The following is a 27247-nucleotide window of genomic DNA, read 5'->3' on the forward strand; positions in this document are numbered from 1 at the left end:
TACAAATTAAGAATTATAAACGGTACCAATAAAAGAAAATAACACAATTTTTATAATAAACGTTACCAAACAAATTATAAAGAAGACATTTATTAAATGATTAAGTATAAATGGAACTAAGCAAATATACAGAGTTCTGATGCACATTAAACTTGAAAAATTATAACAATTTCTCCTAAAGAAACCTAATGTTTTTAGAGCTTTTAGTTTTATATTTTTAACATGCTGATTAAATTATAAATCATTGGGAAAATAAACACCAAGGTCTTTCAGCTGTATAACATTATGTAAGACTCTGTCATTAATAAAGTATTGGGCTGAAGTAGGGTTATGGCAACGGGAAAATGATATTTTCATACATTTTTCCGCATTTATTGAAAGACCATTATCATGCACCAGGTTACAAATTTATTTATATCATCCTGGAGTTTAAAACAGTCAGCCTCAGATGTAATTTCCGTGTATATTTTTAGGTCATCCGCAAACATTAGACATTTGCAATGGTTAAAAATATTTGGGATTCTATTAACAAACAATAAAAACAAAATGGGTGATAAATGACCCCCTTGTGGTACACCTGAACTAACATTAATTACGTGGGATACTTTAGAAGCTAATTTTACTTGCTCAGTTCGACTGGTTAAATATGATTTTAACCAGGATAAAAACGGGTCCCTAATCCCTAATAAACTAAGTTGAGTTATTAACAAATTATGATTTACAGAGTCAAATGCTTTTCTCAAATCGGTATATATACTATCAACTTGGCCACCTTTCTCAACAACTGAAATTAAATCAGTATAATATACTAGTAAATTAGTTATGGTAGATTTACCAGGCAAAAATCTATGTTGCTGACTAGAAATTATATGATTAACCCTAACAGAGAGTTCAAAGTATAAATTTACAACAAAAACCAACAAAAAAAATAGATTCTTTAAAAAAGGAAAGAGTTTCTATTAAGGCATGGAGTCTGATGTTTTCTACTGAAACAGTTTTGACTGATCGATTGGGAAATTGGTATTATAAAAAACCGAAAAAATGTGATAAAAAATAAGGATATCTGAAAAATTACTATTATTTTGGAATACATTAACATAGGCTACCATATACAAAACTATTATAAGCCGTAATAAGTAGTATAATATATTTCATTTAGTCTAAGTTTTTGTAAATATTTAATTGTTAACTGTCATAGCTCTTTCCTTTTTTCTCATAGTCTTCATTTGTATGCCGTATAATAAATTTAAATACCTAGTCGTTTTTTACAATGTTTATCCCAATACGTTTTTTTGACTAAGTTATTTTGCCACTGAAGTATAATTAATAATTAGTACACTGTAGCTGTGTGAAATGAGCTCGAACGGCGAGCACACAAAAAAAAAGCATATTTATCAAAAAGGTAACGAAATTGAAAATCTATCTTACAAAGGAAGTATCCCGCTGGCGGATATTGTACCATCGTGTACAGTGTACACCCTATGACAGTGTACACCCTATGACAGCTGCAACTCAACAATAATAACATACAAAAAGTAAATCCCAAAGCATTGTTAAAACCCCTCTATTGTGCGAATAAGAAAGGAGCAAAATATTGCCTACATGAAATTTAAATCCGGCTGTCTCGCCCTGCAGTATTTTAGTCGGTGTGTTTCCTGTGGCATCTGTTAAAAATATATACAATCGATACACCGCTAATGTTATAGTATTGTACGTCCAAATTATAGGATACACATCCAGTTAAAATCAGTCTAGAAATAATTTATAAAATTCTCACTGGTGTTATAATAAAAAAAACCACGACAAGAGTAAGCATATAAACAAACGTTATTACTAAAATTAGTCACTTTGGCTAACAGTTAGTTTATGATAACTAATTAGTAAACAATAATTCACAATTTAACATTAGTATCGAATTAATAAATATGTAATTTTGAGTATAATATGACCATTATTTGTTGCCTGGGGAAGATCTATACTGATTTAAGTTGATAATTAATTGTTAATTACTGACTAGAATGGGCTTGGATAGTTGAACTAATGACGAATAATACGCAAATAATTTGAATACACAATAAAATAAAAATAGAACACAAACAAACGATTACAGCTAAAGATATCACAATCTTGACTAGGTGGATATTAGATTCGTTGTTGTTAACTACTATGCATCCTTATGGTCGTCACAACCCTATATTATTTGGTGATTACCTCTTTTATAATTATTAGTTTAGCCGTATTCGATTTTTTTAGTATAAATAGATCCATGATAATTTGTAGCTTAATTAGTAATATCACAGTTTACAGTAACTTATTGCAGTTTGTGCAATTGAAATTAATTTAAACTCAACTCAAACTAACTGTCGAATATAGAAAATCTCTACAAGTAGGCTTATACGGCTTAGGACATTTGTACATAACATTTTGGTTGACCGGTCGCGCCTTTAAAAAGTGCAGGCGCTATTTTCTCAATTTGGCCCGAACACATAAGTATTTTCAGCTATTTCTAGAACGGTATGGCATATTTTTTTATCAAAGTATATACCTTGACATTAGCTACCATTAATTTGGTATATAAACATAATTTAAGTTAAAATTTTCAAGTTCATTTTAATTATTTACAAGATCAACAATTTTCCTTATACCCTAATATTATAGGATGACTTATATTTTAATAAATACACTTAAACCAAATAATTAAAATATAGAATATTACAATTTTTTTTTATTTACAAATTATGCATTTGTAGTCTTCAAATTTTAAGTTTATGGCTAATTATTAAGCATTATGTATAAGAATTGTAATTTTTGGAATAGGTGAAAAAATAAATCTTGACATGTACTGCGAATACTGGTGCTTTATGATGAAAATCAATAAACCAAATTCTAAGTTACAATTTTTTAACCAGTATTTAATTAATTATACTAGTATTAGTAAAAGCTATAATTAAAAACTAGTGACCATTTTCTACGTGTCAGTTATCTCTAGATTTTTCATAAATGAACATTTTGGACCTCACTTATAAATATATTATTCCTAACTTTTATAAGTTTTTTTCATTTGAACTTTGAAACGTTGATTGAATGCCATCTATGCAATTTGTAACTTGTTATATATATATATATTTTTTTGTATTAAAGTTAAGTAAAAATTTAACACAATTCCCATTTTGGTTTATACATTAATAAAACTGAACATATTACTAAACTGTAACAACACACTTTACTTCTGATTTGATGATCTAAATATCGCTTTACGATTGTGTGCAATCGCTATTTTTTCAGAAAAACTATTCTATTTATTATACTTATAACTTCAGTACGAATATGAGCTATCAATGTATTTATTGTGGTTCAGCAGCAATCACGAAAACGTGTACCTACTGAATGGTTTTGATCTTGAACGTACCAAGTACTGACCGCTCTTTTGTACTGTACAAAATAAAAACTAAAACCGTCTATTCACCATACCTGTGCGACTGTTCTGTGATTTTCCAGCTACATACCTACATAGATTGTTCATATTAAGAGCTCTATACCGGCTGCCAACCCGATTCTTTTTGAACATATCAATAAATCCCAAAAAGGTATTTCTTTTTCTGCTGATAATAACACAAATAGTAACACTATAGGTACGTTATGAAAGAAAACCCGCCACCTTTATGACACACAGGTTAAACGGAAATAGGCTACAATAGTAATCCAAAAACGGTCAGGTAGTACAATTCGTTATAGCCTTTACGTTATAGCGCGTACCTGTATTGACCGGTGGGTTTTATTTTCTTTCTTGACCTAAATACGCTTACTATTATTTAACGTTTTTTTTTTAATATTTATTACTACTACAGAAAAGATACAACATTTATGAGTATCGAATTAAGCCATCAATCAATTTCATACCCGTTACCGTTGAAAATAAAATACATAAGTTTTAATGAAAGCCACTGTCCCGATTTCTTAACGTGGCAAATCTAAAATCAAAAATTGTACAAAAGCTAAAACAATACACCCTTTTCACCTAAAAATCGAGCGAAACTCCCCCAAAAAAATATACCCATTTTTAAACCGCAAGTTTCGGCTCGCTATCACTTTTTGCAAAGTAGTTAAACGGTTCCAAAATGTATGTACAACCGATATATACTCCAAAATCAAGAAAATATCATTGATACCCTATAGAAGAATAAAGGAAACTTTTTGTTTTTTTTTTAAGGATATAGTTTTCGGACTTGTATGTCTGAAACACGCGGTGTAAAAATGTCGCAGTACAGAGATTCATAGCTTTGATGTTAAAGTGCATAGTTTTTTTATTAAATGCGAGTGAAGATAATATACTGTTATATATTTCCGAAAATAATGTTATGTAGTTTGTCGATGACTCACGTTGTTTAGAAAGTAGGGTGCTTACGAAGGGGAGAAAAAGGGACCCCGAAACGGTCCCTTTCGTTTTTGCATTTAAATAACGGCAGCTGTACGCATTCGTTGCCGGCATTGTATTCGAAAACTTATTCCTCCCCTCGGCTACGACACACCCGGCAAATACAGCTGCCCGGCTTACCCTCTTCAAACGATTAATAACGTGTACCCAACCCTCGTTTCTGAAAATCTACTGGGGCGGAAATGTTTACAGGGCGTGCTAAAACCGCTGGATTTAAAATGCCACACAGTACACATTCGAGTTATTCATTCGAGTGTCACTCAAACTATTTCTTTTAGTAGAAAATTTAAATAAATTATTAAATATTAACAAATATAATTTAACTCCGGTTTGGTTTTAATGAGAATAATAAATGAAAAAATCCATGAGTAATAGCCCAAAATGGACCATGGTCCTGACCACGTACAGACAGAATGTTTCTGTAGTTTTTTTGTTGATGTTGTTTGGTTACTACTGAAGTAGCTATTGCCTACGGTTCTTTTTTGTCGATATTTATTTTTTATTGCAAAAAAATCGATAAATGCATTAGAAAATCTGTAATATGCTTAAAATTATAATTTTAGGATACGATTAGTGTTGATCGTCTGACTGTAATCATTTTTGCACAAGACAATATAATCTAGGACATAATATTAAGAGGATGTCATACCCCTTAAAAATAATCGAAAAAACTATGTTAATGGTAAAGCGGGTGGATCAAAGTGTAGTCATAGAAAATAAATATTGATACCATCGAAAATTAAAGAACTTAAACTAGGTTCTCGAGTAGATTTTTTTAGAAAACTTGAATTTCACCTTAAATACAAGCACTTAAAAAAGTAAAAAATGCCAGAATTAAAATATAAATCGGGATTGTTGGGTCAATAATATAAAAAAAAACCATTGTACCTACTTGCATTGCTAAACCGCCGTCACGAGGTCGATCCTCTTTCATCCTTTAGAACATCCGAAGGGGAAAGACCAGATACAACGAATGAAATTGTTTCAGGCGTCCTGAATGGGTTTTTGGCAAAATTTGACAACAACGTATAGAGAAAATCGTGTACAGTACAACGATGGCAAATAAATAATATGGGTTACCTAGCCAACGGTCAGGTATATCTCCTTGATAACTAATAGATGTTCACTATGAGCATCAGTGTTAATTTTAGGTACATAAGGGCGCTTGAATATACTTACACGAATGACTTGAATAATAACAAAATATAATAAAATTTATTAAAAATGTTCTTCAAAATTACAGTAAACTAAAAAAACGACCGAGCACATGATAGATAATTACATATAAACAGTTAAATGGTTTCCGTGTCATTGCTCAACTCAATAATTTATAAGGGGAAGGCCTAAGTAATGTATCTGTCATCTGGACTCGGTGGCAAAAAAAAAATGGATCATTTAAACCAAACATGGATTTGAGTTTTACTTTTTGAGTAAAAATCCAAGTACTTAATTTGTTTTGCCACTTCTAGTCCATCTCTTTAAATCTATACTGTAAACTACACCTAAACTATTTGAACAAAAAGCCTATCTTTTGTTTAGAAAAGCGTTAATAGTATTTTATTTTATTTTTATGTAGTACTTAAGCAAAAAACATACACCCAAACTAGTTTTGAAATATTTTTTTTTTTAAAGTACTATACATTAAAGATGAAAAATATGTTTAAATTTGTATAGTGTTTTTCTCGATTTTTAAGTTGAGGGGGTAAACTTTTTTCATTTTCAACTTTATAAGGATTCATATACCTTGTGTGTAATTTCTGATCTATAGAGCTTTTACATGAATGTTCATTGGTTTAAAATAATTTATTTGTTCTTATATAAAAAATAACATTTCAGTATAAAACATACATATCATTGTTTTTTTCTCAGCCATTCCTTAAAGGTAATGCAATTATTTTAACACCAATTTATTGCCTTATATCTAATGATTCTCACTGTTTATTTTAGTATTTATAATATTTGTCGTTTGGTGTATGATTGTCAAAGAATAAGTTTAACGATTATTTTTTTTTTGTTTATTTATTGAATTTTGTTAGCTTGTTTGGATTTTATGATATTTTTGTGATACAACAACGGATTCTCAAAGCTCGGCGCGTGTAAATTAAAATGCAAAATGTAGACGCCAGACGGTGTTTATTTGTGCAACAGACATATGTTCCTTAAAAACATATTTATTTAATTATAAGCCAGCATTGTGGAGGCGGGGAATAGTGGAAATGGAGTGCATTGGATTCGTGTAGGTTACAGGTCATTCAGAAATGATTAAAACTGAATGTGATAAGTTAACATTTAAATAAACTCTTAAACCCGAATATCTGTATAATACAAATATTAATAATCGTAGTAAGTGAATAAAATACAAAAGTTGATTGGATTTAAGAATTTGTTTTATTACTCCAAAAAAAAATTAATAAAAAAAGTTTTAATACTGTTCAATACATTAAAATAATATAAACTAAAATAAAAAACTGAAATTAATTTTAAAAAAAAAACTACATTTACTAGGGTAAATTTTTTATCGTTTTCATTTTTTTGTGAACTTCCAGGATCTACATATCAATCGAATCCATATGTTGAAAAAATATTATTTCCCTAATTTGTTCACGTTTTCAAAATATCTTATGATTTTTATTTGACTATAAGTTGTTTTCATAAACCTGTAAGCCCAGTTAAAAATCAATAATCTAGTTAGAAATAGGTGTAGTGACACAAAAAGTAGAGAGTAAGTAGAAAATAAAATTTTATGTTTTTGACAGTACAAGTTACTTTTGAGATTGAAGGCTGTAAAAACTTAACATCGGATGAAACGGTGTACATTATATCATAACTCGTAACCAGGAACAAACAAAAGAAATCCTTGTAGTATTACACCTATAACTAGTAGTACATAATAAAAAAAGTATAAATTGTAATAAATGTGTTATTGTAGTTATGTGAAAAAATCGTCAATTTATATAAAATAAGTACGATATGTTATCGACAAAAAAGCCTGTACAATAAAGTGATTAAAAATGTACAACGTGAACATTAAATTTACACGCGATTTTAAAACCAATAATTAAAAATAAAGTAATTTGATAATTTTTTTAAAAAAATTATACCTTGATGTAATTTGCAATGTATATTTAAGGTAGTTTTAAACTTGTTTTATTTATGGCCGTATTATGCGCATTTTATGTGTTTCCTATATGCTTGTTTCATGAAGATGCCGGTGGTCGGCAATTGATGGTAGGTGCAGAAACTAAAAATAGAAAATATTAAAAACATCATTGTTGAACGAAAACATTTCATCTTTGCATCGGAGCAAATAACTGGCGACTGTGTCTAAAGTAAAAAACCGTCGAATATTAATCAGAAGCGTTGATCTTTATACTTGAATAGAAACTGCATTGCGTTTTAATATCGTTTACCTTTACAAAAGCTTTGGCAATAACTATGGGTAATTTTACACGAATATTAGATTCCATAAAAAAAAATTATTATTTATGTTTTCCCTACAGCGGACTACAAGAAGGCGGTTTTCGTTACAAGTCAGTAACTTTTTTTTTATTAAAAAAAAAACTTTTTTTATTTTTTAATTTTACAGTTTTCATACAATTAGATATGCTATAAATCATGTTTACAGACCTATACATTGAGCAGGCTTGTACTACAGGTGAGATATTAATTGTGATTTTTTTGTTATACGATTATTGTTTTGTTATGTTTATGACTTTATCAGATCATGTATAAACTAAGGACTATATTTCTAATATTTGTACAGACTAAGAGTACACTGCGACTCAGAATATTTTTATATCTACGAGAATTACAAATTAGTTAAAAACTTTATTTAACATATATAGCTCAAACCAAAATGTGTTTATTATAGATATTGGATTGCCGCCTTTAGTTATGAACATTGTTATTGGAAATGCAACAATAGGTAGTCATAGTTATAAAATAATTAGATAAGATATACTCGTAGTTTGCCAGTAGAAAAAAATATTAACAAGTGATATAGAAAATGTAACTGCGAATCATGTATTTGCAATTTTTTTCAGTGATTTAAATCTAAATGGAATGTTTTTGACAAAAACACTGATTTTACCTAATATAATATCACTATTGTACTCGTGTTTTTTTCTACTCCCCACAAGTCCTTAAATTTGGCCATTATATTTTACAGCCACAATGCAAAATTATCCTTAGTTAATATTACAAATGTTTTTTTCTATCTTAATCTCCTTCTACTACATTTGAATAGAATAAAATGTCAAATCCAATATTATCAATTAATAATTTTCAGAAGAAATTGCTTTGTTGTTCGCTGTACCCGGCAATAATTTTCTTTGCGTCTGTTGGACACAAATTCACATAGTTATTTTATAATCATTAAGTAAGTACATACTATTTTGGTTTTAATTTCAGAATTAGCAAACCGTACCCAGTGTTTACTGGGTACGATTTACAAGGTAACCACTTTTATATATTTCATATTTATAAAGCTTTAATCAGACTCTAATACTTTAATAATTTATTATATCAGTATGAATTATTTACTTATACTAATCGATGCAAAGCGAGAAGGTATTGGTTTGACTGTGATGTGAGCTTTTTTTTTATCTGTATACACTGTAATTTTTTTAATACTGGACCAACTACAAACATGGTGTACCAGATGTGAGAAAAGAACAGACGCTAATAACTGTCGGTATTAATATTTCTGGTACCATTATAGCGATTTTGGGTTGTCATATAATTCCTATTGAATACAGCCGTAACCATATTATTATTTATTCCATTAGGATATCTATTGTATTTATTATAATTAAAGTTACCCAAATTAATATTACTATTAGACCTACGAGCGCTATGCATAGAATTGTTAAAATTCGTACCGTGATTTGTCCTAGTATCCTGATAATTATTTTGGTTTGCCCTATGAGTCTTATAGTTAAAGTTATCAACATGTCTTTTATAGTTGAAACACCTGGTATCACGATTATTATTTTGGCTACCCCTATTACTCATATTATTGTGAGTCCTATACATATTATAGTTATTATTTCCAATTGTGTTTATACTAAATCTATTATGTTAATTTTTCAACAAATTAATAACCATCTCTTCGTCATTTACTTTAACAGATAACTGCAATTTACGTACATTTATTATACCTTCATAGATTGTTAAAAAATCCATGCCTAAAAGACTATTACCTTTCAAATGTTTTACCACTGCACATTCTATTTGGAACGGCACATTGTTAAAACACACTATAATATTTGTTTTTCCTGCAAAATGTAGTTGCGAACCATTCGCAGTATATAACTTTGTTTGCCCAAATGAATTTATATATTGATTTTTTGGAATTAAACATTCATTAATAACGCTTACACTTGCTCCTGAGTCAATAACTACTTATATTTTCTACTAACGGGGGTGGTATTTGGCTATTATCATTAGACCGTGCATTATAATTATTACCATCAGGATTTATATACCCTTGGTGATTTTATAGATTAATACTATTCATATTACGACTGTCATCATAACTATTAATGTTATATCTAATATTACCAGGCCTAAAATAATTTTTTCTATCCTTAAAACTACCCGTACAATTATTGTTAGAGCCTAAATTAATTTGCCTTATCTGATCATCTATTTCAATTTATCTGCGTGTAATTTTAGGACTTCTATATCGGAGATAAAATGATTTTTGCGTAAAGATACATGTACCGCATACGTTTTTATACTACTTTTCAATGCCTCTAGGGTTGAGTTGTCCATAGATATTAACTTCCAATACACCTCTTCGTTTAACCCCTTTAGTATTTGTTCTATAATCTTACATTCCTCCATGTTTTTATCTATCCTACGACACTCTGAAGTTCCATTCAATACGAATTCTTGCAAAGATTCATCCTCCTGCTGTTTCCTCTTACTTAACTTATATTTTAATAATTCTAATTTATCCTCTGTATTATAAAAGTCCAAAAAGGATTTCTTTAAAGTTTCCCACGTTAGAGTTATATTTTCAACCTCGATAAATTGAAATAATTTTTTGGCTTGGTCTCTTAAGTGTAATGGAAACATAATTGTCTCTGTAGTTTGTCCAGATAATGGCGGAGTTGAACGGACACACGAGCACGGGTAAAGTTAAAAGAAATATAAAATAGTAAGGTAACGTGAAATAATAAGTATTGGCTTTAGAATAATTAGGTGGCGGTCCGAAGATGGTAGTAAGTCAACTAACTGGGCATCGTTGCCCCTGGCATTGTCCCGCGTGTCTGTTGTCTCCCCTACCTATAATGGCTCACATGCTAATCGGGGTAAATTGCTAATAATGCATATTTGGAGGCGAGTGGTAACGGGCGGCTAAATGTGACGGTTACAAATGTATCTTATATTCGTCTTCCAGCTTCCAAGTACCATAAACATATTCATGATGCACTGTCTTTATCTTAAGGGAAAAAATAAACCTTCGTTGAATAACAAGTGGTAAATTGTTTTGAAGGCGCCTACAGCATGACCGATGGAGAAGAAGAAAACACGTACACATAAATAATCATGATTTACCATCAACAAGAGTCATATTTTTTTATAAGACAATTTAGTAATCTATTTGTTAAACAGAAAACACTTCTTGTATTCAAAGAAGCTTCGGATAGAAATTTTTTTTCTCGATAAATTATTTTCAAGAAAAAAAAACCTAGTTCACCTTTTTTGGCCCCCGTGTTTTTGACTTTCTTAAAACCGATAGTGCCGTTTTGTATACGACAATAGGGTTACATGAATTGAAAATACAATAAAAAAACGACAATATTTTTGTATATTTAGGTACTTTCAGGTACTTTGTATGTACATTTCGCTACTGAACGATCAAATTCATCGAGGCCTCGCACAAAAAACGCACACCAGTTGTATACATAATTCTTTCTATGAAAAACACTATAACGTATGCTAAAAAATTGTGCGCTATTTTATCAAAACAATATAATATATTCCCGTTAGTTTTCAATACCTATGGACGTTGTATTTTTTTTTTTTTTTTATAAGTGTTTCATATAGTGTTCATAAATAATATTAACATGTATAACATGATGGTGCTTATATTTTATTTTATTGTGCTCGTTGTTTTAAGGTCAACTCCGGGTACGTAATATACTTCATTTGCATCTACGTAAATAATTGCCTTCTTATAATCGTAGCATATAACCATAAGTGATATATTCTGAACCCGATTATGGTAATTATCGCAATTTACGGTATTTGCTATTTTCTCACTAAAAGATGGCCTAGTAAGATTTACTTATCCTTTCGCAAAACTTCCTTGCTGACTAGTTAAAATGTCTAAGTTAAGCGCTAAAAAGCTCTGTGGGAGGCTAATTTGATATTTTTAACAACTTTAACGAAAGGTTAGTTCGTAGTCTCTGCCCTTAATTTTATATTAATTGCTAAAAATGGTAAACGATTTCACAATTATTATTAAACCGTATTGCAAACACGCAATTAAGTTATTGTTATTTTTTCATTTGCAAAAAAACTAAAAAACTATATTTAAAAGTAAATGAAAAACTGTTCAACTATTTTACAATTATAAAACTTTACTGCACTAGTGCAATACAATTATTATTATTATTTCATTAAAAGTATCGAAATTCACCATTTAAAAAAATTGATGTTAAATCAAACCGCTGGACACTAATTCTTACTATAAATAAACAATACAAATTCATTTGTAAAATTAATTTTATATTTTAGCATACTCTAGTCCTACCAAGATATGGATTCCTGGTAGGACCAATCCGGCCGGTGACGAGCAAATTGATCACACTCAATACTTGTCCAACGAGTGTCGTTGTTTCAATAGAAAAAAGTTTTTAAATGAAAAGTATGTATTATGACATTTTAAAAGATTCCATTAGATATAAAGGACTGGTGGTTTTTAATTATTAAGCACATTACATTTTATTTAGTATTAACCACTTAACCCGTGTAATAACCTGTACAATATATGTATAATAACAGTGTTGTAACAGTGTTGCCTATTATAACATACCATTAAAAAAAAAAAATTGAACTAGTCAATAAAAATAATTTTTATAAACAAAACATACTAATTATAAAATATAAAATTATCACATATAAAAAATATATAAACGAAAGAGCATTTTCATGTCTCGTTGAAGTATCGAATAAATGTAGAGTATATTAACAAGCTAGTATCTAAGGTGGCTAGTAAACATATCAAGATTCTGGCTAATATTTTAGTTTTTTCATAGTATCTGGCCCAAAACAATTCATAGGAAATTAACCTGTTAAATTACATTGAATTTATTTTTCAGTTAAAATTGATCGTTGTGAATATAATTTATCTCTCACCCCAATCTATTACCCCTATCTCTTACCCCTTATCTCTCACTCCTATCTCCCACCCCCATTTCCTACCCCCTATCTCCTACCTCTATCTCCTACCCCTATATTCCACCCCAACCCAATCTCCGTGTGGTAATGCTTTTTTCGTTACGCTTTTTTGATAACACTAAATAAATAATACTCTTTTCGGTTATGTGCCAGAGTTCAGACATGAAAATGTCAAAAAATATTAGGGACAAAACAAGATAAAAATAAATAATACAGATATACAAATGATCAACAATTAACATAAATATATCTTAAATTTTACTATTTCCTACCATATCTATTTACTGCCTCATGCTGTTTAAGAACTATGGAAGAATTTGGATAATTAGTTATCTTACTGCAATTTATTCTTATCAAATGTCTTCATTATATTTCAATGTAAATGATAATATGTTTTCTATTTCTTCTATACCATTTTCAGTTTTAAGCTTTATGTCATAAAACCTTCTACAACATGCACTTTTTAAAAATTATTAGAAATTTCTTTTTTAATTTAAATTAACTATCTTTAATCTACAGGTAGATTCTCTTTAAATGATTGTTAATGTAAAACTAACTCTTCAGCAATGTTTCTTTATCAAAATTAAGCAATGGAGCAATTTATATAAACCTTAAAGGTGTAATAAAACAACGAAGTTTAGAATTTCCTTCCTAGGGGAATTATGCAGGAAACTGAGTTGGCATCTAATGTTGGAAAATATTTGGTATTAGATAATTGAATTTTGATAACTTTAAAAGTAGGAAGAATAAAATGTGAACTTTTTGTGGCTTATTCAAATTTTTTGGATCCAGACCTATTATTCTTCTTAATTACAGGAACAAATTAATTAACCTATTTCGTTGGGGTCGTTACATTTTATAATACTATAGATATACATTATACATATATTGTTTAGTTCTTTAATTAGTTGATTATATAAAGAAGAAGATTTTTTTCTTGGAGCGTCTATTATATGTTGGACACTATGATCAACGTGTATATTACATTATATAGGAAAGCTGCCTAGGGCTTCAGCAATATCACTAAACTTATTTTTAATATTTTTATCAGTATCGTTAACACAATTAACTAGTCTAAGTTTATTTTAATTATTACATGTTAGTAGAGCTAATATTGTAGTGCAGTCAAATTCAATGTCTTACTTATATAACATTAATGATATTATTATTGCTTTAAAATATTTTTATGATAAATTAAATGAAGGTATTCATCTATTTGCTACAAAGAAAAAATCCAATTCATTCAATTTTCCTACATGGTTTTCCAGTGAATTACGTTCATTAATTCTAAAGAAGAATATGTTACACACTAAATTTAAAAAAACAAATGATAGAGATGTTTATTGTGAGTTTTCTAATATAAGAGCTAAATGTAAACAATTATCAAAAGTCTGTTATAATAATTATATTAAACGTCTACAGCGGAATTTGTCAAGTAATCCAAAAGGGTTTTGGAAGTTTGTTAAGGACCGTATACAAATAAATTCATTGCCCAAACATATGAAATTTAATGATAAATTCTCTGACAATCCGTTTATAGTTACTGAATCATTTAAATCATTTTTTGAATCAGTGTATACGCCCGTAGTAACCGTTAATCAATCTTTCTCCAATTTATCAACAAATAATAATATTATTGATTTCTCTACTTGTACTTTATCTATTGCTGAGGTATTTGATGGATTGTCCATGCTAAAAATTGATTGTACTACTGGACCTGATTTAATACCATCTATTATTCTTTATAATTGCCGGTACTCTCTTACTCGTCCCATACATTTTATTTTTTGTCTGTCTTTATCATCTAGGGTTTATCCTTCTTCTTGGAAAGTCAACTACATTTTTCCTATTTTTAAAGCTGGAGATAGGTCGAATATTTCTAATTATCGACCTATCTCTAAAATTAGTGCCTTGCCTAAATTATTTGAACAGCTATTAGAACCAAAGATCTCAGGTATTTTAAACGATACACTTACATCGTGCCAACATGGATTTCGCAAAAAAAAATCAACTGTAACTAATTTATTAGTTTTTTACTCAGACTTAGTCTCTGTAATAAGTAATAAGAGTCGAATTGATGCTATCTGTACTGATTTAAGGAAAGCTTTTGATAGTGTTAATCATAGGAAGTTAATTTTCAAACTTGAACAGCTAGGTGTATGTGGCTCTTTCTTAAGTTGGATTAATTCATATATTTTTAATAGAAAACAGACTGTAAAAATTAATAATTGTTTATCGAAGTGTTTTGATGTTACCTTTGGAGTACCACAGGGTGGTTATTTATCTCCAATATTATTTAATATTTTTGTTAATGACTTAGATGCTGTTTTTTATTATTGTAAGTACCTTTTGTTTGCTGATGACTTAAAGCTTTATCTGGAAATGAATAGTGTCAATGATTGTAGGAAACTACAAGCTGATTTGGATAGATTCCAAGAGTGGTGCAGTAATAACTCCCTTTTGATTAATGCCCTTAAATGCTCCCAAATTACATTTTGTAGGAGCAAAGAAACACTCGTTTTCCATTATAATATTGACGGTGTTGTGCTGAATATAGTTACTCATATAAAGGATTTAGGTATAATTTTGTCAAGTGACCTGTCATTTAAGGAACATATTTCGTACATAAAAAATTAGGCTTTTAGGATGTTTGGATTTTTAAAAAGAAACTGTTTTGAGTTTAATGACCTTAAGTGCTTAAAAACTTTATACTGTTCCCTTGTTAGGTCAATTGTCGAATATGGCTCGATTATATGGTGTCTTTATCTAATTGGACAAGTCAAAGATCTCGATAAAATACAAAACCGGTTTCTGTATATGTTAAGGATTAAGTTAGGGATGCTGGATTCTAGAATAGATGACATAGCGGTTGAGGTTAATTTGGATTCGCTTGCTAAAAGAAGATTTAATAATGACATTAAATTTATTTATAAGTTATTAAATAATGATATTGACTGTCCTGAGCTTTTAGCCCAAATTCCTTTTAATGTTCCAACACATCATACCAGATCCCCTCCTTTCCTGTATACTTCTACTCAAAAACAAGACTATAGTACGCATGCTCCTCTGAATAGGATTCTTTCTAACTGTAATACTTTAAGTAATGTTGATTTTTTTTTCGACTCCCTCCCCAAAATTCTTGCTCAATAATATTATATGTTTTATTAAGTTTATTATTTTTGTTTATAATATTTTATTGTTAAAATTTAATTTGTATTAATTTAGTTATGTTGTATTTATATTGGTTAAAGTGTTAATTTACTGTTTAATTTCTGTACTGCATGCCTATATGGGCGTAATTAATAATTTATTTGCTTAATTTGCTTCTAACAAATTAGTATTATTATTATTATTTTCTGCTTAACGCCATTCAATGTATAACATTATATCCTTAAAGCAGGTTATTTTAATTTATGTTGTAGTAAAAGTGTGTAAGATTATTATTATTATTAATAACTTTATTGAAGTATCAGCTTAAAACCATTTATTTCTAAAATTAATAGGAATATGCTATGTACAAATATGAATATTAACATCTACATCAATTATACTTAATTAACTATCTCTAAAACACTCCCTTAAATATGAATACAAAATGTATATAATTTATCAAAATGTAGTATTAAATATATAAAAAACACAAGCAGTTTATAATTAAATTTATTTTTGGAATTTCTCCGTATTATTTTTAAAGATTTAAAATTATACATAAATTATTATTCATTTGTAGTATTTATAAGTATATTACTAATATATTTTGATATTTATTTTAGGTCTTCGGATGTTGTTTTAGTTGTAGATAATGAACGATTCCCCGCCCATCGTGCTGTGTTAGCCTCACGCAGTGAATATTTCGGGTAATAATATCTTTAAGCATATTATTCTCTTTTTTGATTGATTGGTCAATTGTTCTAATAGTAAATTTTTTTTTACTTTTTTACTATTATTTAGAAAAGCATATGTTTTTATTTTTACAGTTACGTTAGGCTCCTAATGAACCAACCTAAATGTTTTTGAAAAAACAGCAACATCGATTGCCTTAAGATTTTTTACTGTTTTGTAATCTATAATTGTTAGTTTACTTGCTTGATATAAATTTATACTATGAATTATTACCACTTATACATATTTATGACAATATTAATATATTTTTGTAAAACAAGTGAACAAGTGATATAGTAATTATGCAAACTGATTGTATGACTTATTACATAGCTGTTCATTATAATCTAACATACACAAACAAAACTAAAGTAAATTGAGTAGCCCATACAATGTGCCTTACTGGTTGTAGCACATACAATGCATTTTTTTATGCTAATATTGGATACTTTTTTAGTGGATTACTAAGTGGCGGATATATAGAAGCTAATGAAAATGTGGTGACAATAAAAGAAGGATCAAAAACATCATTTAAAGTACTTCTTAAATATATTTATTTCGGTAAAATGAATTTAAGTGTTCTAGAGGTAACTTGTAATGTATATATTATTTAGAATATAAATATATTTTACTGAAAAGGATTTGTCGAATATACATATTATGTATTTTTTTATGTATTAGGGTAACGTCATTTTGGAGTTATTAATTCTCTCGAATATGTGGTGTCTTACAAACTTACAATTTTCACTGTCCGAGTACTTGTGTAATAACATCAATATACACAATGTAAGTTCGTTGTTTGTCGTGGCACTTTACTATCAACTCAAAGAACTCGAAGTTGCATCAATCAATTTTATTGTCATACACATTTTGGACGTATTGAAATCTATAGATTCTAGCTCTTTGTCGGCCGTAATTATATTTTATAGTAAAAAATCAGTATTGCTCTTGTTAGCTAATTAGTTGTAACAGAAATATTAATTTTTAGGAAGAATTACAACTAATTCTCAATAGTGACTTGGCGTTTGTTAACGAATTAGATATATTCCGTGAGGTTTGTCAGTGGATCAAAAACAACCAAGACCACCTTCATCCTGACGATAAAACCAACATTTTGTCTGCCATCAGATATCAGCTTATGAATAATGATGAACTGTCTGAAGTTAGGAGATCAGAGCTAGTTTTTTCGGATACAATTATTTTAGATGTCATAAAAAAGTCCCTCACACAAAAATTTAATGATCGAGGACGATTTGGTATGCTCAATGTAAATATAATATGTTAAGCGAACTACGTTAGTATCAACTACTTTATTTTTTAGAACCAAATGTGAATTTCGCTCGAGAAAATTCGATAGAGCTTTCTCAAATTGACGGCTGTACCATGATCGCGTTGAAGCATCCATCGAATATAAACTACATCGAAATGAAATTAACCTTATTATGGCCATTGTATGTTTTTATTTATTCATATTCTAATCAAAGATTTAGTACAATATTATTTGAATACAAACAAGGTTAAAATTTATTTTTTTCATGATTTCCTTTAATAGTTGTTAATTAAATTTATTCATGAATAAAAAAAATTGTAAATGCACCGAACAATGAGTTATGACTATTAATTTTTTTTTAATAATTTTTGCACAACAATTATTTAAATACATGATTTTCTTTTTTGACATCTTAATTGGCAAAAAAATTACACAGCCATTCATTTGATCGAATTCTTGTCATTTCAGCACTCACTCTTATTACATTGAAGTATCAGTGGATATGAACGTTTGGTTGCGTGTAGTTGATCATTCAAGTTATGATTGTCGGTCAATTCAACGTTTGTGGATTAACCCAATATATGTTAGGTACATACGTGTTGTTGGCACCTCAAATACTAGTAATAAGCCTTTTGAATTTTTAAAAGTCATGTACAATACGGACAATATGCACTTGGTGGAAATAAAAAACCGATTTGTTGGTAAGGACAACACGAAAATAACTCGTTCTTTGAATAATATAAAAAATAACTTATTTATCTAATTAACTGATTTTAATCTATTAGCTCCAAAGTACAATGTTGCTTTATTATCTATGAATGCGCTTGTAATCAAAGGTTCTTTTTTTGGCGAAAGAACGGTGGAGACGAATAACTGCATTTTTAATGATGACTATAAAAACTACGGTGAGGATCTTGGATATACATTTCATTTCCTGGATTTGGGAGAATGTATAGAGATTCAACTCGCCCAACCGTATGTGCTTAGCTCAATGAGGTAATCGTTTACAGAATATTTACTTTTTACTTTGGTTTCTATTATTTAATTATAATATTTTTTGTGCCTGAAATATATTCAAAAATAATTTTAGGTTAACTGTGGCAATACGATTAAGATTATATTAGTATTGTCATTATTTATAGGATGCTGCTTTGGGACCGCGATGGCCGAACCTACAATTACACTGTTCAAGTTTCAGTCAATCATAAAGATTGGGACATGGTTAAAGATAAATCTAATAAATCGGCACAATTGTGGCAGTTGTTGCTATTTGAACAAAGGCCGGTAGTGTATATACGTATTACTGGAGTTCGCGTAAAGATGCCACTGAGTATTAGAAAACAGGATAAAGTAAAATAATTGAACTAAGATTGTTTTTAGACATTGTTAAAAAACTTTCTTTTTTTTGTAGACTTTTAATTTAGTGTATTTTGAGGCACCCGCTCAAGTATCGTTAGATCCCAAAGTCACAAAACCGTGGAAGTCGATATCGCAGCTTTTAAATCGGAAATAGCGCCACCATTTGTCCGAAGGCCAACTTCTGCATGGAACTAATGGGTTTTTTTTACATATTATTATTATGGGTTACTGTCAATTTTATTACTAAATAAATATATATATTCAATTTAATAATTACTATTATTAGTTACTGATGCACAATAAAAATAAATATATAAATAAAATAATAAACAAGATATTCTATGTTTTAAGGTTGTCAATAGTTAAGGTGTCTACGTTGGTAACGTCGACCCGTGTTAGGTTAGGACCCAATGGTCGGTATCATGATATTGTGTTTATTACATGATATCACAGACGATTAAATTGTGTAACTGATAATAGTAGATACACGATTTATTGGGAAAAAAACCGATCCGTGTACTTATTAAGACACTTAATGATTCTGACACGGCAAAATCGTTATCGTTATCTCGTTATTTTATGTCCCGCATTATATTGCCGTACCGAAGGTCAACTATGAGTATATAAGGTCCAACTACCTACAAATTATAAAGAGGACTGTGGTTATTTGTTTTTTTTGCATTCAACTGCCCCAAAATGTATTTCATATTACACAATTTTTAAAAGGAACACTAATGATTTGCGTATAGTTTTACTGTTATTCATTGTAAGAGTTTTACGCTTGATTGTTTAAATTATCCAATATTAAATAATCTGCTTCGTGCTAATTTTAATTTTTTAGTTTATCAACTTGTAGCTCTGATTTCGTATAAAATATTTCATTATTTTATTACTATGTTCAAATTAAGATATATTTTATTAATAGTTAAAAGTCAAGAATGATAATAATTTATTTTATGACTAGATAAAATCTCGTGGTTATTTAACTTCGTGATAATGCTCCTATACTATTATTAAAAAAACACAATTTTTAAAATCTCCATAGAAGATTTTTATTAAATAACAGGCATTAGCCGACAGCTAGTGGCTATAAACGTTAGAAATATTGAGCGGAACCCGAAGAAGCAATGGGCATTTCTAAAATTGATAAAAAAAATGTATTGGACACTCAAGCCGAATGTTTTTGTCATAGTTTAAAGATGAAATTGAGGACGCTTTAGAATAATTTTTATTTTGTAGTATTTATTTTTTGAAAACATTTTTGGTTCTATCAGCGCATGGCAGTGCGCCGGCCAAGTTCCAGCAATACCAGTGTATCTTTACACAAACCAATTCACCCGGTATTTCTAATTCTCATATCTCTGATACATATTAAGATGGACTTTACACATTTGAAACCTAAATTAAGCTTAAATAGTTGAGGACACTGCCTAAATTTCAGGCCTTAATATTTAGCCGTTTTAAAATGGGAGGATTTCAAAATTTGTATTTTTGTTACTGACTCACTTACTCATCATCAAAATTATAAGACGCTTCTCGTATAGATAGAAACGTGAAATTTGGCACAAATATAGGCCTTATAGTGTAAGTAAAGGGAAAATTCTAAAAGTTGCAACTTTTTTAAAATTAATGCGCTAGGTGGGGATTAATGACCTTCGCCGCACTACATTGGTACAGGGCGCTCTTCATGTCCACGTCTCTAGTCAGCCATCATTTGGTCTTAGATTGTGTCTTTGTTAATTCGTGTTCACATGTATGGTAGTGTAACAGTGTTCTTTGTTCTTGTTACATTTGTCATGTGGCTTATTATAAAGTGTAATTGTACACCTAAATGTTTAGGCTTCGTTTATACGTTTATAATACTAAACTAGATTTATAGTGGCTACTTGTATAAATTCTAGCTTCATTAATTTACTAACTAAATCACACTATATTAATTATAACTAATTTAATTACTATCGTGGTTTATTATTAAACATTGGCGCAACTAGAGGGATTGCTGAGAAAGGTCAAATCCTTCTTAACTCGTTCAGGCTCTAAAATAATGTCAGCAACTGTTACGGTACAATGCGATGAGTGGATCACACCCACGACTATCCGCCTTCTAAGGATAAATTAAAGGACCCTAGCCGGGACAAGAAGCTACCCTGTATCTGCCCTAAAATATCCCTAGAGACTCTTTGTAAATTTGTATAACCGCCCAAAAGAGCAAAAGGGCCGGTCGTACCTTTAAGTAAATAAACTAAACTCTCAAGTAGCAACGTACAATATTATACATTTAAAAAGGCTTAACGCCGGTTACGAATTAGTTGTTGATTAAAATGTTAAAATGACTGAAACAATATGTAGGAATATATTATATATAAATGTTTACACCTGTTATCTCGTCCACGGGAATCCGAAGTTAGAACAGGCGGAGTGACACGCACACAAATATAAATAAGGTGCCAAATAATTAAGAAATTATAAAATAAGATATTAGCGCGTAGATGTTAAGATGTCAACTGATTAATATTTAGGTGGATGCGAATACTGTCCCCTAGCGTGAGTCGCGTCACTCCTTCTCCTCTAGCTATTATATATGTCTATTTACATCATGCGCCCAGACCAGGGTGCTGTCCGACATATTAGACTTCCCAGGTTTGGTTTGGAAGTATCGATAACCACCAGTCATGAACAATACTATTATTACATATTATTACTAATAATATGTCAGGTAAATGACATCGTTCAATACTGTAAATATATGTAGGGTACAGAGAAAATATCTTTTTTTTTGTATTTGAGAATGTTCAACAACATTTCTTTTAAACAATTTGCTTTTAATGATCATTATAAATAATAAATAAGTAGAAATTACAGTAGCACACAAGTAGTCAAATTACAGTTGACTCTTATCCGAATAGATAATTATTGATAACATTATGAACACATCTTATGTTATCTATGTATTTCTTATTCTATAATTATCATTGGTTTTTTTTTCGTTGCTCAGGCGATGAGTTTTTATACCATTTATTATACAAGATATTTAAGATATTATAATTCATAACAACAATGGAACTAATTGAATTTCTAATTAATTAACCTAACATAAAAGCATCTAAGTCTGTAACAAAATAAATTTCTAGGCGAACCACGTTTAACTTTTTTAAAATTTATTTTATTAAATTTCAATCAATAATAGGTTATGAAATACAAGGTGTTCGACCGTGTTCCCTTCTTTAAAAAGCAATTGACCGAGAGTAACATGGCTGTAAATATATTTGAATTACTTTTCTAATATTTTTTTATACATGTGTATTAGTTGTTGTGTCTAGCACAATAAAAAGTATTAGTAATTATTAGTAATTTAAATTTGGCAATTTTTTTAAGTACATTTTTATTGTTCAAGGTGGATACGAACCCGTTTTCGACGATTTGCCAAAATATGTCGTTTAATAGGTTTATTAGAAAATATTAAACTTCCAGCTTCAATTAGAATAACTGCTGATATGCTAGACGGTTATATTAGTTGTGTGTTAAGAAATTCATCAGGCGTTCATAAATACAGAGTTCTTAACAAAAAAATTTGGGAAGTAAGAGTCGATCGACTCAGTGAAGCAATATAAACACTACATAACCAGGTGGTCCATTGGTTAGGTCAGAATGGTCAACCAGCAATCGAAGTCAATAACTTATGAAACATTATATAAATTATGGTTGTTATTTTATTTATATACCACAAATTGTATATTAACTCAACGTACATCATAATAAACACATTTGTTGCCTATGCGTTGACTTAATAAATAATAATATGTACAGATTCGACTCGTGATTCCATTCCATACCCACACCTGATGTATGTGCCAGTGGATTTTCTAAATGCCTCTAACTTATATATCCTAAATATAAATTAAAATAAATTTCTTAGACTACAGCGATGCCATATTAAATTTTTGATTGCCATTTTCGAATCCTAAACCACTGTGACAGAACAATTTTTTTTTTTAATTAATTTAAAATTGTGTAATGTTGTTAGGGGAGGGGGAGGGGAAGGGTTACATTACAAACTACAATTCTAAAAATAAAATGCCTAAATTTTTAAAATAAAACAGAATTATTTTAATTATATTAATATCATCTATATTATTCGGTGTTTAGTATATTCGAATGGGAATAGTATAGGAATACTGTAGGTAATACTGAAACTGTTAGATTAAATATAATTTTTACACAAAATTCGTGTGAAAAAAAACTCATTATTATAGAAAGATACACTTTATCACGTTTAGTTAGATATTTTTCACAATTCCTGTTGCAATGTAAATAAATAATAACAAATGTATACTGCTATGTTTGTTAAAAAAAAAACGTGCGTATTCTAACAATGCAAATAACACGTCAAACTGTGTAATATATGTTAATTTAATTATTAAATATTGTTTATCTTATACAAGTCTTATACATATAATTTAAGTCTAATACTACTACTACAACAGTGTGAATGCTTACTTAAATTTATGTACGCTTTTAAAAAGACGGTAGTAGAAAATATTATTTATGCTTTTGACATTGAAAATAACTTTCGGGCTGAAAGTTAAAGTTCAAATTTCATCGATGGCAATATGGCGTACACAATAAGATTACTGAAATTGTAAAATGCAAACATAAGTTTACACGTGGTTGTAAAATCAATAACCAAAAAAAAAAGTTGAAACTCCGCTTTAAAATAATGTAAATATGTAAATACAATACAATATATTTGCACAATGTAAAGTATTTTTAGATTTTATACGGTTTCGGTCGACATATAAGCGTATAAGTCGCAAACAAATTACTTTAATTATAGCTGGTACAAGTTGAGAGTATTCATTTTTGTCTTAAAAGCTTAGAAGCTATATCATTTTTGTTATTATAATACACGTTATATAACAATATTCAGCTTTTCATTGGCGCTAATAACTGAAGACTGTGTCTAATATAAGAAGCGTTGAAGTGTGTTATTTTTTGTAGTTAAAATGAAACTTTGCTGCGTTTTAATATTGTTTACCATTGTAAAAGTCTTGGCAGTAACTATGGGTAATTATTTTTTTTACACCAATATTAGGCAGTTCATTTGAAAAAAAAAAAAAACTAATAATTAATTTTTGCTGACAGCGGATTACAAAAAGTCGATTTCCTTTACAAGTCAGTAGTTTTCTTTTCATAAATTAATAGCTTTTGATGTCTTTAATTTTTGCAATTTTTGTACATATCCTTTAAACCTTTATTTACAGACACACACATTGAGCGGGCGTCTACTACAGGTAATACAGTATATTTAATATGAATTTACTAATACATAATTGGTTCATTATGTTTATCTGTTTTTCAGAAAATGTATAATTTAAAGGTTTTAGTTGGTAAAATTTAGTGCAGATTAAGAGTGCATGAGGTATATCATACCAGTGTTCCAAATACTATGTAAATACTTAATTTGTAAACATCAACTAGTTTATATTTATACTCGAAAGAGCAGTTTATATAATTTGAATGAAAGTGACTATTTAACCTAAAAGGCTGAATGAATAGCATGGTATCCATTTAAATCATGATGCACTCTTATTCTAAAGATTTTTATATCTCCGGGAATAATAATTTTATTTAACATTAAACTTACAACTTAAATAATTTGTTTCTTCTAGATATTGGATTGCTGCCTGTTGTAAGAGAAATTATTACCGGACATACAACGATGGGTAGTCACAGTGAAATACTAAAAAAAATTAATAAATAATGCTATTAAAAAACAAATATATAATGTGATTTTCATAAATTAATAATTTCAGATGAAATTGCTTTGATGTTGGCTGTACCGGGTAATGATTTTCTTTGAGTCATGTGGACGCAGTTCTACATGGTTATTTTTATAAACATTAAGAATATAATAATTTTGTTTTAATTTCAGAATTAGCAAACGTTTTGCACAATTTACAGGGTAATCCTTTTTATATACTACATATTTTTTAACGGTTTAAACATTCGTTTACACATTTTCATTATATGTATCAATATTAACCTACCAAAACAAAATATTTGCATTATAATTAATATATATATTTTTTATTTTAGATTGCCTAATTTATGAGGAAATTTTGCGAACACTTATACTCAATATTACATGTAATTTTAAAATTTAACATTTTTAAGCGAACAATTTTCCAAATAATTACCCAGTTATAACGATTGAAATTCAGTTAGAATTTATCTTCATAAAGCTATATGTTTTTTTTTTTTTGGATAAGTCTTAATGATAGTTTGAAACATAATTCAAGTAGTCGTACAATGTTTTAGTTTAAAAAATGGGTCTAACAATAAGTAATTTTAGTTTTTACTAATTTTTAATTACTATATGAGTACTTAATTTTTTATATTTTTGTTACAGTTTATCCTCTACCACTTGTAAATGACAACCAAAGTAATAACGCATTTATTTTATATTCGTAAATAGCGCTTAAGGCTTAGAATTTTGATTGAAACCATGTAATTTAATTGATAACATATCAGTTAATTTATACAATAAAAATATTCGAATGCTGCAAACTTACTGTGCTGTCTTTTTTTTTATTATTTGATGTTGTCGACATTGAAGTTCAATATTTTTTGCAGATTTTGACGATTATAAATTGTTAAATCTTGGAGTTAGCAGAAGATATGTAACGAGAGACGTTATAAAAGTCTTAATCCAACAAGCAATAAGTAAATTGTTTTATAGATTTGTACTGTTTTTGCTTTTAATTATGATTCTGCCGTTTTTAATTTTTAAATAAATATTTCTTTTTCAATAATATTTGATTAATAATAGCCATTAATAACAATAGTATTCAATTACAGTTCATAAATAATATTTATATAGACATATATCACAAGATATTTACGTGATATTTATTCACAACAATATAGGAAGTAAACAACGGTTTGTCTTGTTTTAAATGTACTTTATTAAATTTAAATTAATAATAAGCTTTGAAATACTGGTGTTTGACCTTGCGCCTCTTTTCAATGGAGGCCGCAACCTCCATTGAAAAGATCCACCAGGAGTAACATGGCTGTACACTATGTATACCCTGTATATTGGAACTACATTTCTACAATTATTTAAAATACATGTATTAGCTATTGTGTCTTGCACAATAAAGAATAGCGGTAAATTATTAGTGGGCTAAATTTAGCCAATTTTTTTAAAAGCTGTTTTTTTTTATTTTTCAAGATGGAGACGAACCAGTTTTCAAAAATTTTGCGATGATGTGTCGTTTAATAGGTCTATTTAGAAATATAGTATTCAATGATACAATTATAATAGCTGCTGATGTTGACATTTATGGTAATTGTAACATAACAGATTTAGACAAAAAAGTTAGACAATACACATGTGTTAACAACGAAATTTTGGAGTTCCAAATCGATACATCCAGTCAGGTAACACAGACACTTCGTCATCAAGTGACCGAATGGACAAAATGGTAGACCAGCAATCAAAGCTATAGATTTACAAACTTGTCTTTACACAGTACGTGTAGTGTTATTTAAATAGTATTTATGTACCGCATTTATATCCAAAAATTGTAACTAGTTAAATGTATTTAATAATATAATTTGCGTTTTGCTCAAGATCATAAGCAAATTTGTTATTTATGTATTGATGTACTTTGACATTTTTTATTAAAACTTTTTATAGTAATCAGACCTTAATTCTGAGCATAAGATTTAGTATAAGGTGTAAGAGGCACTCAAACATAAATAAAGGATTTAAATAATAACAAAAAATGAATTGTTCGTAACTTTTTTTACAATTAATTTAACCTAAAATCGAAACAATACAACTTTTGGTCCAAGAACAAATACTGAATTAAGAGTTGTGATAC

At 28.9% G+C, this 27247-nt stretch overlaps 3 protein-coding genes across 3 annotated transcripts; all 3 read left to right on the forward strand.

Moving 5' to 3' along the window:
* The first annotated feature begins 11505 nt into the window (after nt 1-11505).
* Nucleotides 11506-16708, forward strand: LOC126845987 (BTB/POZ domain-containing protein 9-like). The gene is made up of 3 exons (XM_050585076.1): nt 11506-11575; nt 12185-12314; nt 16621-16708. Exons 1-3 carry the CDS (start codon nt 11512-11514, stop codon nt 16706-16708), a joined length of 282 nt encoding a protein of 93 aa, XP_050441033.1. The 5' UTR covers nt 11506-11511.
* A 489-nt stretch (nt 16709-17197) lies between these two features.
* On the forward strand, nt 17198-19575 carry LOC126845984 (BTB/POZ domain-containing protein 9-like). The gene is made up of 8 exons (XM_050585071.1): nt 17198-17316; nt 17411-17641; nt 17718-17985; nt 18051-18180; nt 18468-18700; nt 18785-18995; nt 19142-19349; nt 19411-19575. The coding sequence occupies exons 1-8, from the start codon at nt 17296-17298 to the stop codon at nt 19510-19512; spliced, it is 1404 nt and encodes a 467-aa protein (XP_050441028.1). The 5' UTR covers nt 17198-17295; the 3' UTR covers nt 19513-19575.
* Nucleotides 19576-24189: 4614 nt separating this feature from the next.
* On the forward strand, nt 24190-26955 carry LOC126845983 (uncharacterized). Its single transcript, XM_050585070.1, has 10 exons — nt 24190-24422; nt 24501-24530; nt 24620-24649; nt 25028-25081; nt 25172-25201; nt 25291-25320; nt 25455-25505; nt 25768-25800; nt 25992-26081; nt 26593-26955. Exons 1-10 carry the CDS (start codon nt 24362-24364, stop codon nt 26847-26849), a joined length of 666 nt encoding a protein of 221 aa, XP_050441027.1. The 5' UTR covers nt 24190-24361; the 3' UTR covers nt 26850-26955.
* The last annotated feature ends 292 nt before the right edge of the window (nt 26956-27247 follow it).

This window comes from Adelges cooleyi, unplaced genomic scaffold (genome assembly GCF_023614345.1).
Source record: "Adelges cooleyi isolate 19-005CV unplaced genomic scaffold, UGA_ACOO_1.1 ACOO_flye_CR_arks_rails_tigmint_CR_PRNA_804, whole genome shotgun sequence".
NCBI classification, from domain to species: domain Eukaryota; kingdom Metazoa; phylum Arthropoda; class Insecta; order Hemiptera; family Adelgidae; genus Adelges; species Adelges cooleyi.

Bases quoted from the DNA above. Each gene is read 5' to 3' on its own strand.
- LOC126845987 (XM_050585076.1), top strand. From the start codon at position 11,512: ATGTATAACATGATGGTGCTTATATTTTATTTTATTGTGCTCGTTGTT. The intron at 11,576-12,184 runs GTACGTAATATA...TTTATATTTTAG, and splicing joins TGTTTTAAGGTCAACTCCGG to CATACTCTAGTCCTACCAAG. The intron at 12,315-16,620 runs GTATGTATTATG...TATTTATTTTAG, and splicing joins AAAAAGTTTTTAAATGAAAA to GTCTTCGGATGTTGTTTTAG.
- LOC126845984 (XM_050585071.1), top strand. From the start codon at position 17,296: ATGAATTTAAGTGTTCTAGAG. The intron at 17,642-17,717 runs GTAATTATATTT...ATTAATTTTTAG, and splicing joins ATTCTAGCTCTTTGTCGGCC to GAAGAATTACAACTAATTCT. The intron at 18,701-18,784 runs GTAAGGACAACA...TTAATCTATTAG, and splicing joins AATAAAAAACCGATTTGTTG to CTCCAAAGTACAATGTTGCT.
- LOC126845983 (XM_050585070.1), top strand. From the start codon at position 24,362: ATGAAACTTTGCTGCGTTTTAATATTGTTTACCATTGTAAAAGTCTTG. The intron at 25,202-25,290 runs GTAATGATTTTC...TTTTAATTTCAG, and splicing joins TTTGATGTTGGCTGTACCGG to AATTAGCAAACGTTTTGCAC. The intron at 25,321-25,454 runs GTAATCCTTTTT...TTTTTATTTTAG, and splicing joins CGTTTTGCACAATTTACAGG to ATTGCCTAATTTATGAGGAA.